Source organism: Corvus hawaiiensis, chromosome 6, assembly GCF_020740725.1.
Source record: "Corvus hawaiiensis isolate bCorHaw1 chromosome 6, bCorHaw1.pri.cur, whole genome shotgun sequence".
Taxonomy (NCBI): Eukaryota; Metazoa; Chordata; class Aves; order Passeriformes; family Corvidae; genus Corvus; species Corvus hawaiiensis.
The window spans coordinates 17,601,320-17,615,122 of record NC_063218.1 but is presented as its reverse complement, the minus strand read 5'-3'; the positions used below and the strand labels follow the sequence as shown (position 1 = coordinate 17,615,122).

Sequence of the window (13,803 nt, the reverse complement as noted above, 5' to 3'; positions counted from 1 at the left end):
AATGTTTACAAAATAAATCACTTGCAAGTCTGGCAAAAGAGTAACTGCTGATCCTAGGAACAAAATTTCAGAAGGATTCATTTCAGAAATCTTCCAGTAAATTTGGATCCTGTCCTTCAGAAGTAATCGGAGCCCTGCTAGCCCCATCGTGACTGAACCGAAAAGCCAGGGAGTCATGACCTTGCAATACTGTGTGTTCACTAGGTTCTGTCCCCATCCAGTTCTGCCCTGTCTCATTTCTGCCTCTGAGCATTAAGCTGTTCAACAGATGGTATGGGGAAATTAAAGGGTTTGCTGAGTATTTTGAGAATCAATTTAAGTAGAAGGACCTTTCTGTATGAAACTGCCCGCTGAGCACCCATGCTGTACACAGGTAGCCTTGTCAGTGATTAATACTGTCCAAAGTGCTAAGAACAAGCATCAGTGCTGTATTCTGCACCAGTCCTGTCAAACTCTTTACTCATACAACAATTCACACGTTTAAAGCCTCATCTTTTTACAAATAATACAGTGGTTTCATTTGCACAGGGAGAGTAGAAAGAACTGTATTTGTGCAAGACACTGTAAACCATTTAAAGCAGCAAGTAAGTTACAGGCACGGTAAAAGGATCTATCTACAAAAGCCAAAAAGCAAAACCAAATAACCAGAACACCTCATAGATTGACTCCAACCCAATAAAATAAATAAACATATGAAATTCCTCAATTTCTTAATCAATTGTGTATCTTGGCCAGCATTTGCTAATTTATGCTTTTAAGCCGCTAACTCATTTCTACAAGGAGTTTGAAAATGCAGACCTAGCTTGTGGTTTCTCAGTGACCAAGGCAAGTTGTGTTATTATTATTTAAAAAAAAATGAGACAAAATAAGTCTCCTCTCTCATCAGCAACATTTGCAAGACACAGATCCAGAAGTATACCTTGACTTCCCTATAGAGACTTCATGCAGCAAATAAGGTGTCTGCTACCTAAGACACAGATAGAAACCTATCTACGGTAATAGAGTAAGTTGTTACGGACAGAATGTCACCACAAATTCATGGTCATACAAGACTGAACAATTTTTTTAAAAAACAAAACAATTTTATAATATACTTTGTTTATTTAACTCCAAACTGCCTCAAGCATTAACAATGTCAACTGTAGTCATCAAAACTTAAACTGTTTGAAGGGGAGTGGGGAGGAAAAATCATTAGGGGAACAACTTCAGTTTTGCTCCAGAGGACTGAAAGGAAGAACTGACAGAAACACAAAATACTGAAGAGATAGAGATCTTTATAGAGCTCGCAAACCTTAAGGTCGAGGTACTTGAAGCACCATTAGGGATGACGAGACCTAGGCTGAAAGTCACTCCCCCATAGACATGTCAGTGCTCCTCAAGCCTGTTGGGAAACTCAAAGGGATTTGATGTGAGTATTTCACTGAACCTGAGAGGAATCTTTGACAGGTACCTTTACACACACAGAGATAGGTGTACCTATCATTTTACCTGTGTGTGTGTGAATTGATTATGGTATGAATGTTACTATCCCAAATCTCCAGTTCAGTCATTGTTATAATTGTAGTGAACCCTATTGAATCACTCTGTACATGCTCAAGTACTCAATGATTAAGTACTGCCAAACCCTTTTGCACCTTTATCTTTGCTTCCCTATCCTTTGCACCCTTACCCCTTCTGCATTCCTGGCTTCCATGTAAATCACTCGGAGTTGCTTCTAATTTGATCCTCCTTTGTTTGCTTTAACCTGTGCAGTAGGTAATGCAGTGAACCTTGCCATCCAGCTCTGTAAAGCTGTATTTTTACAAATTCATGTTAAACCGTACTTTTGCCAATATCCTTGATGAGGTTTCTTTAAGTGGCCAAACCACCCATTCACAACAATAAGAATGGGGCAGATGCACCAAATCTTTAGCACAAAAAGGGAAATTTTTCTCCGTAACTGTGTACTTCTTTGTACTTGTTCAATACATTAGGTAACTACATATATCAGTATTTAAATGCATTTATTGAAATATACACACAGGTACAGAAGTATTTATACACACACAGCTGATCGAGTAGGTCTGGTCTGGGCTTATCTTTTTCATCTCCAAAAGAGATCACGTATTCTCAGGCGAAACAAGTTACTTGACATATTACTATCAGAAACTGAGTGTTGAAACTCAACAGCAGCATTTCCTATTTTATTTTAATGAAAAACAATGTATATATTCACACAAAATAAATAAACGTGTTTATAAGATGCAAAGCATGGATGTTGAAATGTAAAAATGGAAGTTATGCAGGAAGTGGTGTTAGTATCTTGATTCAAAATAGGAGTGTATGTAAAAATCAGGACTGGAATTTCCCATCGTTGTACGAACAATTTTAATTGCAATTTCACCTTATCCTTCTCGTGCAGAGAGCAGAATGACAGGCTAGACACAGAAACAAATATTGGCAGAGACAAATGGAATTTATTACCTTTATTGTATACAATTACAAGCACTGTGACACTCTGACCCATAAAGAGAAACTAAGAGAAATAACCCGTAGATGAAGCCAAAGATCCTATAATCCTATTTCCAAGTTGACAGAGGTTGTCCTAAAACAATTTAAAGAAAAGATGCGTTTTCTGTGCTAATTTGTGATCAGTATTAAATGCATTCAAGAGAGGATAAATTCTTTTATAGTCTAAAAGTCTTACAAACTCTTACACTTGTAAGGAAATGAGTATATCCCACTCTGCTGATTAGAGAGAACTGTTTTGTAAAAATTTGTCTGTCAACATCCAGGTGCAACTTCGATTTCTTTTACAAAGGATGTGAGGAAGAAGTGCTGTATACAGTAGGTTCATGTTCACAGTCTACTATCTTGGCAGGTGTACTTCTAGTAGTTTGAAACCTGTAGTGTAAAGCACTACTTACCCCAAAAGATGCCCTAGATTTGGTTTTGGGGTTTCTTAACACACTGTACTTCTCCTGAAAAAGAAAAAAATCCTGCCTACTCTCCTCTTGCAGTCCCAATTCATTTTCTAGTCTGGTATCAATTTCAGGAAAATCAAATTATGAATTCATAGTTGTAAGAACAAACTGGGCCATCCCGGAGCTCTGCATACTCTCAAGTGTACAGCTGAAGAATTTCTAGTGGCAAGATTTATTCCAATATCTGAAACCAATGGATTTTTTCACATTTAGCTTAAATAAGGCATAGCAGTGAAATGTGCAAGCCACTGACCACCCAATCAATTTAAGATAGCCTCTACTTTTTCCAACACTTCAAATAAAATTAAGCTCTCCTGGCAATATTCCATTTCTGTTAATTTGCCAATTTTTGGATTCTTAAGAAATGCCCTGTATATAATCAAGAATTTACCAGCAGAACAGAGATCTGCTCTGACTGACAGGAAGAAATTTCCAGCATGTTAGAGGGGAAAAATTACTGCCAGTGTTAACCATGACCAACATTAACACAGACAGCATACAAGAAAACTCACAAGACACAAACATTCCTTGGACTTGATCACCATCACTGTCCCATAATTTTCTTCTTTTAACTAGTTAGGGAGCTTTGGCTTCCCCAGGGATCCAAAACCAGGTGACTGCTCATCACACAAGCAGGTCATAGCAAGAGAGCATCTTAAAAATTCCTAGACCTTCTGTTTTAATTTTCCCAATATAGGTCTGGCACAAGAAATCTGATGTAGTCAAGGAACAGCCCAACTTGACAACAGCCTTCCCTTGCTCATAGCAATCTGCACATCACCAAAACTGCTCATAGCAACACAACTGCAAAATTATTCTTATTTTAGTAATCTCCATGTAAAGCACAGGCTTATGCCTCTCTTGCAGCTATGCTCTCAGACTCTAGAATTATGAAAGCCAAGATTGCTTCTAATATCAGCCACCTTCACATTTTAGGAATGCCAAACATTCACAGGCTCTCAGCACGGAGCATATGCTCCAGCTCATCAGCCCAGAGATTTTGATGGCAATAGTCACAATAATTTCACAGTTACAGAAAATAAATCTTTCCATACTCTACCATTTTCCAAGTTACGATACAAATTTTACCACTAATTCCTAACTGTGACTTGTTCAGAGAACAACTCATATAAAATGGGATCTAACTGGTGGTGTGCTACGTTCCTGTCACAGGCCGCTGAAATTTCCTGCTCTAAGCCCCAGCCTAGCCAGAAGCGACCTAGCCCCAAACTTCACTTAGAGGAAAGGTTTGACGCCAGCTGCCACCAGACTTGTCTCCATATCTGCAGTGATCACAGCCAGTACCCTTCCCAGCTACACGACAGCCCCTTAGGAGATGCTCTCACTGTGCCGCCAGGTGCCCAGCAATCCTGGATGCAAATAATCGCAACAGGCAAACAGCCCTCAGCAGACTCAGACATTCTCTCAGCAGACTACAACTCCTGGCACGGAAAGGAAAACATTGGAGGATGTTTGGCAGTCCTAGTAAAGGAAAAAGTCACTGAATAGGAACTTGTCATTTCTCTTGCTCAATCTAATCTCCATCTTCCTTCACCCAACTCAAACCCAAGAGCACCACAGTCAGTCTTCCACTGTTAAGTCAGTCCTGTATGTGTGTTTGTGGGAGGAACATGTCTCTAGACAAAAGCATGTGTGCTGATGCCTACAGAAGGGTCAGTCACAAAAAACGCTTTCCCTAAAAAAGCTGAGATCAGCTACTGGCAATTTAAAGGAAGTAGATTCTAGTGTTCAAATTGCAAAGTCACAGCCACATCACCTGCAGGATCAACCTGAAAACAGACAAAGAACAAATCTGAAGCTATTTAGCAGCATCCTTGGAGAAACACTACCTGTAGGTTACCTCAGCACTGAACTGCCAGGGCAAGGATCATTCAACTCCTCACCTCCTTCATGCTTCAGGGGTATCCTCCCTGATCTTTTCTTTCCTACACTACAGCACTTACTGAGGCAGCCAGGCCAGCACTGCAGGAACTTGCCGCAGCAGCAGTTACTTCTCTCTCTGGTGTGTTTAGCAAAGTGCTGTTTTACTTCCACCGCTCACACAGCAGTTGACACTGAATGTAGAATAGGCAAGTAGACCTGTGCCCAGAACCTCTGCCCAAGGTTAATACTGTGGTAGGACTTGCCTTGCAGCACTCATCCACACTCTCCAGTTGTCAAGGAAAGTAAACAAAGTCAGTAAACTTCATCTTGAGTCACTCAGACATAATAATTTCAAAAGTCACTATACAGGATTGCTACAAAATAAGCAGAGTTATCTGTAAAGATAGTAAAGACACCCATGCAGATATAAAACATAAGTTACATAAGTTTAAACAGATCAGGAATTTAACTTATCTTTGTGTACTCTGCAACGTGATCTACCATTACTGAGACCCGTCTGCCAGAGTTCTGTTTTCTTCCTTCTCAACTTCAGAGACCAAAGGTAGCTCAGATTTTTTGGTCACAGGGAATATAGCCAGAGGTCACACTTCCTTTACTAATGGCTCTAACATCAGTGTTAGCAGGACCACATTTTAGGCATTTAATAAATAACAGCTTTTGCCATGTTTTATATACTCAACTAGAAAAATAGGAATAAAAAGACTACATACAAACTGCACAGCTATATACATACTGTACACAGAATGCAGAGCTAAAAATGTCACCCCAAAGTCACCATTTCTGTATGAATCACTAAAAAATTCAGTCAGTCATTGGGATTTTTTTTATTGACTGTACAGTGCTAAGACAATTACAAAACCCTTTGACAAACAGGAGCCCTTACCAGCACCCTCAGGACCCCAGCAGCCCCACTAGGACTTTACCCACTTTCCCAAACAAAGGAAAATTCTGCTGTTCAAATTACTCCCTTAGGGACACACTGCACAACCCTTCTGACTTAATTTTATTTTTTCAATAATACCACTGCAAACACACTGAATGCTAATAATAAATAAATTATTCAAATATTCAGTCTCTACGGAAGCACCATGTGAATCATCTTCCTGAAATTGTCAGGTATCCTTGGGGGGGGGGGGTAAAAAGGGAAAAAGCTGATTTAAATAATTATGCCATGTGAATGAACAGTGATTTATTTTAACAAGGAGAGATAGTAGCTTTGCTGTTAATTCAGTAAGTTGACCCAAACCAAGTCACCAGCAAACAGAGCATGACTGTCACTATTGTTTCAAAGACAGTGGAATGGCAGCTCAGAGAAGCAAAAGCTGAAGAGAAGACATGATGAAGTCGGAAGGTTTAGCAGACTGCTGATGAAAGTAACTACATTGGAACTAGACACTCAACCCCCCATATCTCTGCACAGTCCTTTTCCAAGAGTATCTCTCAGAGTAAAGAGTTCAATTAGGGGGAAAAGAAAAAACAAACCAAAACCCAAAATACACTTCCCTGCAAAAGCTAATGGACAGCTCTACTGCTTTTTACAGTTAAGTTCCCCCTGTTTAAAGTTATTCCATTAGTGGAGCACTGGAATATGATGCAGAGCCAGTATTTTGTAGACTGAGAGCTCTGGGCAGTGAAAAGCCCCATTATTATCCTCATCTCACAGAGGACAAAATCAAGAACTTATAACCCCAAAGCAACAAAACGTATTTAGATTCTTGGGAACATGAGACGCCCAAATATGCATTAAGAAATTAATGTTTAGTTGGATTTGGGCCTTTGAGTCTTGCCCAAGACTGTGTTATAGATCACAGCACCTAAATCTACCAATCCTAAGGCTGGATTATCTTGCATTGCTTTTGGCCTTTTTCCTATGGTCACCATGACATTTAAGTATTATATAATATTAAATTATCTGTAATAGATATGCTCTCTTGCCATGTTCTTTTTGTTTGCACCTCTAGGCAGTAGAAGAAATGAGAGCATTTCTCTCCAAGGCTGGTTTTCTTCTGAGGTGTGACACGCAATTCTGAAGGTTAATCACATGTGAGACTTGCTGAAGATTCTCATCTTTCAGCTCTCCCCTGTTCCTCCTTTTCCTCAGCCCTGTTAGCACCAGAAGGTACAGATACCTTGTGTTCCATGATGGGCTCTCTCCCCTATATGCCTAGGACTTGCACTTGTTCTGCTTGCCCAGTGGAAAGAGCAGATGAATTGAATTTCCACCAGGAGAAAGAAGGCCACTGTGCTTGCAGGGTCTCCTGGCTATTTGTTGGTGGTGTTGACAAAAATATTTCAAATTTTCACATTATTAGTGAGAAAATGCATGTGGCTGCATGCACACAGGCATCTTCTCTTAGTGAATTTGTGGTCAAGTTCCCTCTTGAAAGTAAAAAAACAACTCCTCCCAGCTTCTCCAGAGTAAAGGCTGAGTAGCTGGTGTGGGCAATACTTGTCCACAGAAACCGGGCCCTGCTGTTGTTACACTCTTATCCTAATACCACTATTAACATAAAAACATAGGCTGGATGTGCTCATTTGTAAGAGTGAAAGTTTCTAATTCCCCTTTCAAGGGAAACAAGCAACAAATGCCCCCTTTCTGCCTCCTCCCTGCTGGTTTATTTCCACCTCACCAACTGCTTCTAGCTAATGCTTGGGAAGGTGAAGTCCCAAATCTGCTCTCTCATTTCTTACAAATACTCAGTGGAAAAGAGATTAAATGGCTTGTTTTGGACATTTCAAGGATTCTCAAGCTTATTAGAGAAGAAAAAGATCTCTGTACAATTGTATGCACATGTTCAAAATAAGCTGGTTCCTCATCTTTTTATGTAGGACATCCCACTTCTGGTCTGTCCACAGTTCATACAAAATAAACTTTCCTATTAGGAATGCAATTTTCTAGCTCAAATAACTCATCATTCTCAACTGAGAATAAAGCAATCCACGTGCCTTGGCACCTTCTTTAAAGTCTCACATTATGGCCAGGTGTCACACTAAAATGTGAAAGCCACCAACCTGGACTGAGGGCATTAAGGGTCAATGGAGAAGCAGCGCCCAGAGTTTCCATTTCTACTCTGCAGCAGAGGAGTCTCCATCTCATGCTGGTTTTGGTGACACCTGACCCTGTGAAGACAGTGTCTCCCAACTCTTTCCTGTCAGAGCTTCTCACAGGTGGTGCCAGCTACAGCCATGGCAGCTGGACCAAGGCAGATCGCACACAGGCTGCTGCAAGTATCAGAGAAGAAAGCGTCTCTCTCATACAGTGCTTTCCCAGAGGAGAAGAAGATAAGTTATCCCCAGGTAAGCATCCTATCACTTGCTCTGTTCTGGTGCATGAGGATGCCTATTCTCTGCAGCTGCTAGCAGAGAAAGAACTAAGCAGCCTGTGAAATCTGAGGAGAGCAATCCCTCCTTTCTCGGCTCCCTTGGCCAAGAAGGACCAGAGGCCACATGCAACTCCTCACTCCTCCCCTTCTGCATTCTCGAGGCAAAGGATTTTTCCAATCTTTCTTTTCCATCCTCATTAAAAGAGAATCATGACTTCCAAGGAAAGCCATGCTGTCTGAATTCAGTTCACTGACTGCTGCAATCCAGTTTGCACGTGTGAACCCAGGTCTGCAGGATCTCTGAAGAAAGAGTTGATATCTTTGATGTAACATCCACAGGCAGAAGACTTAAATCGTGCTGATTGTCAGAAGAGGAAGTGGAGGACCTTGCTCACACAAAAAAGCAGACAGCATGGCCAGGATCGCAGCTCTACTTCCAGTAGGTCAGGCACAACTGGAAGGGGAACCATCAAGTCTCAGTGAGGACGCCCGCCTCCATTTTTTTTTCAACAGCAATAGGGACTGGATGACCCAGATTCACCTTCCTTCCCCAGATGATGAAAAAAATCAAGACAGAACAAATTTGATACAAAAAGGCATTGTAATATGCTGCATTTAATTTATTAAAGTGTGAGGGCAAATAAGATTTAAAAAGAGTAATAACTGTTGTTTTGGGGTTTTTTCCCCCCAAAGGGTAGTTACATCTGTAAGAAACTAAACCAAACCCCTCCACAGTCCAATTACATCTTACAGATGGCACTCAGCCACTGAAATTTATACGACTGCTGCTAAAAGGTAATTTGAAGATGCATGTTTAGTTTATTCAATGTCAGATATATTGACAGCAAAATAGTTTTATTATTACCACTGATCTGTGAGCAACTGCATGCTCAAGTCTGTAACACGAGCTTAACACTCAAGATCAGAGTAGAGGCAACAAAACTGCCCTTTTCAGAACACCATATATTAGTTTTAAGGTTTTGAAGTTAATGTGACTATGGCCCCACTTATCTCCCCCAGTGTAAGTTCCTGAAGAGTTTAGAATATGTCTAAATATTTTCCACCGTAAGGACTTTTTCCTGACATGTATTTTATTATACAAAAATGAATGTGTTATGACAGATCAGAACAGAAAAAACAGTGGGAACATACAGCAGGTTAAAAAAAATTAAGCCATGATTAGAAACAAACACACAATATGTACAAGAACAAGCTACAAAAAAAGAGAAAAAGAAAAGCAGCAAGAGCAAAAACCTGTTTTATATGGAAATCCAGAATGCTAGAACACAGCAATTTCCAGGGACACACAGGTAAGTTTTGAGAGAAGACATGAGAGTCTGGTAAGACTGAAGGTCCTACCTAAACTAAGTTCTGCATGGGACTTCTCGAGAAGACCGAACAGCGCAAGGACATAGGGAGCAACCGTCACCTAGCGGAAGGAGTTCACGACTGCAAAAAGCACCTAGGCAGGTGACTTACTCAATACAGAGTAACTGGTTAGAGAGTTAATGCTAAGAGCAACAGTACCATGATCCTCACAAAAAAAACTAAGGCAGCCACCTTGTATCTAATAAAATCATAGACAAAAAAAGAATGGCATAAATATATATTTCAAAATTCTTCAATAAATACAAAGACAGCCAGAAAGTAACAGAGAATTAACCCTGCTCATGTCAAAAACATGAAGGACAGAGAATAGCTACAATGAATTTTAGCCTCCCTTTCTCTTCCTTTGCTATTTTGAGGTACACAGATAACCGTTTTCTCAGTCACTTTCTCGGAAGAGATATGTTAAACTCTTTACAATGGTTAAGATTATTTTGCCAAATAGTTCTCATATAAAATGAATGGAAACCAGGAGCATCTACAAATCTTCTTGGCTAAAAAGAAGCACTACTTACATTGTGGAATTTTTTTTCTCTTCATTCCTCAGACCAGAAAAAGAACACTTTTCTTAACAACTCAGAAGAAATGAGGTGTGACAAGTGCATGTGAGTATCACATTTACTGAAATTACAGAATTATTCTGTATTATTGTCTATAACACAGTGAACATTCTTTTCAAACATAGTAAAACAATTATGAAGTAAAAATAGTTTAAAATCCCTTTGTTACTGTGACTTTTGTCAATCAAAAGGCAGTACTATAACTTGAAACCAATAATTGAGTCAATTTTTCATTCTCCTCTTTGCATTAAGCTGAATATAAGCGCTGGAAAAAGACTTCAGATGGTCATGTTACATAGACGACAAACATCTACACCTTGTCTCACACCTCCCTGCACTGCTACCATTCCTCTACACAGGTCTTCTGGAAAAAGACACTTAGAAGCAGCAAAGTAGTGGATGCACTATTTCCAATCTGCTTAAGCCTGTATATTAAAGAGCCTACTGTAGGGAAAAATCGAAAGACAGAAAGGAAAGCAAAAACACAGAAAGGAAGGCTTGGTTGATTTATCTTCTTGCTTTAAAATTATAACCAGAAAGTGTTAAAAGATTACTTTAATTAGGTTTTTCTTCATACTCTCTCATCCTTCCAACCTCAGTTCCATCACGCATATTATAGTCCAAATTGGCTGCGTTTTCCACTTGAAATGACAACGCAGAATGCCAACTCAGTTAAAGCTCTGTTTGGCTTTGTTAGTTGCTTGAAAAGGCAGTCATCTCTTTTCTCTATTTCTTTTAATATGTTGCAAAGTTTTGGGCGTTTAGATTTTCCATCCCAATGTGGAAGGCAGAAGAAGGAAGAGAACAGTATATTATTTACTGTGAGATGGCTTTACGCAACAACTGAGATAGGGAGGACTACAAAAATAGCTGTTATTAATTCCTGGTATCTTGCATCTTAAGAAAAGGTAAAACGTATCTGCCATATAGACTTGACAGAGCAAGTTTGTATTTTATGAACTCAAATTACGAAGACCATATATGTGCAGATACCCATTTAAAATCAGAATTGTTGAAAAAATGAAACAAATCAAGTTATTTCACAATAGGTCTTTTTTCTTACAAAAAAAATTTAAAAATCTAGTGCTTCTCATTAGGAAGGACTGTAAAGGTAGCAGATCTATCTGATCAAGACTAAAGCCAAAAGCTGCTAAACTCTACCATTTATACCATCTCATAGTGTTAAGAAATAATCGGAATGCTTTAATGTATTTATTCGTTTGAACAAATCTCAGCATAGATATTAAATAGAATTCTGCAAATTTTTAGATATGTGCAAGGAATTCGCTTGAAAAATATTCTCAGGTAAACCTCAGATGCTGGATTACTTTGGTGTGTAGAAGACAATACTGCCTGACAATGAATTACTTGCTTGTGTGCCATGAGTAAAGCTCCATCCAAGCTGATTGGGAGAAATGCTCCTGAGAACATTATATAGCATTTTCTGCCAGAAGAAAGACCAGAAAAGTCTTGGCACCAGGAGAATGAACAAAATAGTGAGACAATTCATGGATAAATCCTTGCAAAGACCATAAAACAATCCTCAGTGGTGGAAGTTACTTTGCACCATAGAGAAACACTTGTGGTCTGGGGACACAGCCTTCTATGTTCTTAAGACACCTCCATTAAGAGTGATGTACGCAATGGTAGAAATATAAACAGACATAGCAGTGAAAAACTATTTTAAGAAGTCTGGTAAGATAGACTGAAAATTTTCAGCTATCAAAACTGCAGTCATACAGCTTCTGTTTATGTTGTCCACACAATGGAAATTAGATATTTAGTACTGTTCTATGAATATAAACACTGTTAAACGTGGTAGCTTTCTTGAGACAAACACTCTGCAGCTGTTTTCCCCACTACATCATGGCTACCTACCTTCCGGTACCTTTTGCTATCAGCACACTTAAGGAGTGAAGAAAAGGATCTCTCTCAAAGAACAGCCTTGTTTCATCCAGAGAGCTAAAAGCAGTGTTCCTGGAACATTTCCTTCTGGGCACTCTTTATCCACACAAAGGGGAAAAAAACCAAAAAGCAACCCTTCACCATATATTACAGCAAGCAATTTAATGATCTGAGGAAAGAAAAAAAGCAGCACCTTTCACAGACTACACTCACTGTCCGTGGTAAATCATCATTTTCAAGGCACCAGATGCGCAATAAAGGAGACAGGGTAAAGGAAACAAAAAAACATTTGGTTATTTCTTGCCGGGTGAGTATCAAAAAAAGCTGTGCAATTTGCAGAAGTTATTTGTCAAGTAGAATAGTTACTCCAAGACATAGTATCTACCACTTACCTTGTAGAAGGGCTCCATTTCTCTTGAAAAAGGTGCTTCCTGGCCAAATGGGTGGACCTGATGTGCTAAAGGGAAAAAGAAAGAAGTGTAAAGAAAATCACAGTTGCATTATAAGTTGCAATTATAAGTTACTATTTGCATGAATTCTGTTTTGTTCTTAAAGCTAATGTACCATCATGACACTTTTGCCTTCAAGCAAGGGTCTAAAATTTCCTGTTAAAAATAGGTTAATTTGATTCAAGATTGACATTCTCTTCACAAGGAAAAACCTCCTCAGCAGAGCACACACCCACACTCTCTTGGAAGAAGGGAGAAAAAAGCAACTAGAAATAAATAATAAAAAACATCAAATCAATGTCAAAATTATTTACTGAATTCTCAGTACAGCAAAATATATGGCCTTTCCCAAAGATACTTGCTAAAAACTGAAATGTTTTAGGGCTTTCACTCAGCCGTGACAACACGCTGTCCCACGCTAATGTGTCTGCCCAGGACAGCCCTGGCCAGAGACCAGGCAGTTCCTGTGCTTCACCCACCGAACCCCCTCACATACATAGGTCCCCTCACGGCACCAGAAAACACAGCTCAACACACTGTCCTCCAGCACCAGCACTGACAAATCTCGGCCTTTGCGGTGCGCTCGGTGACCACAGCGGCTCCTGTGAGACCCTGTCAGGGCAGTGGCCATGGGGGCAGCCGGGTGTCACTGCCCGCCTGAACCAAGGCCCTGCCCTGAACTCACACAGGGCCAGGTCCCTCTTCTGCTTCACCTCCTGCTCATGCAGAGGCTGTCCGAAGGTGATGGCCTCCAAGAAGCCTCTCCTATGACAAGTGCAGCTGAAGGCAACAATATTTCAAACACAGGAGAGGGAAGAGGAGCGAACACCAGCAGGATCATTTGAACCTTGTTTCCTTCGATGCCTTGGAGCAGCCCCACAGTGCAGGGGGCAACAGACTGTGGAGCACCAGCTCCAACAACCTGTGGTGCTGGCAAGCTGGAGAAGCGCAGATGCTGTGAAGAAGCTTCCCTGCAGCAGCTGCCTGCCACCACCTCTCCCGGTGAGAGGACCGAGGTGAGGTGACCCTGCTCCTGCCCTGGCTGCGGAAGAGGGCAGGGCCAAGTTGTTATTCTACATCTCCCGCATCATCGCTGCAGGCATGGTCTGGGAGGAAAAGCTGGGTGCCCCACCAGAAGTGCATCATTTTGCCTCCACGGTGGTAATGTGTTGGGATCAGCCTCTGAGGACCTGGGCCCTACCACCACAATTCGTCCCCCTCCTGTTTTCTCTGGAACACAGTTACAAGACATGGTGATGAAAAAAGTGGCAAAAACGTGAATCCACAGTAGTGCTGAACAGACAGTGCTGGC

At 40.5% G+C, this 13,803-nt stretch overlaps 1 protein-coding gene across 8 annotated transcripts in view; it reads right to left on the bottom strand.

The window, feature by feature from the left end:
• Positions 1–13,803, bottom strand: part of FOXN3 (forkhead box N3) — a 212,436-nt gene that overhangs the window by 63,880 nt on the left and 134,753 nt on the right. For all 8 annotated transcript variants that reach the window (XM_048305694.1, XM_048305693.1, XM_048305695.1 and 5 more), the window contains one exon: positions 12,435–12,499. In XM_048305694.1, the coding sequence (XP_048161651.1) occupies positions 12,435–12,499 (65 nt within the window). The remainder of the gene's footprint in view (positions 1–12,434; positions 12,500–13,803) is intronic.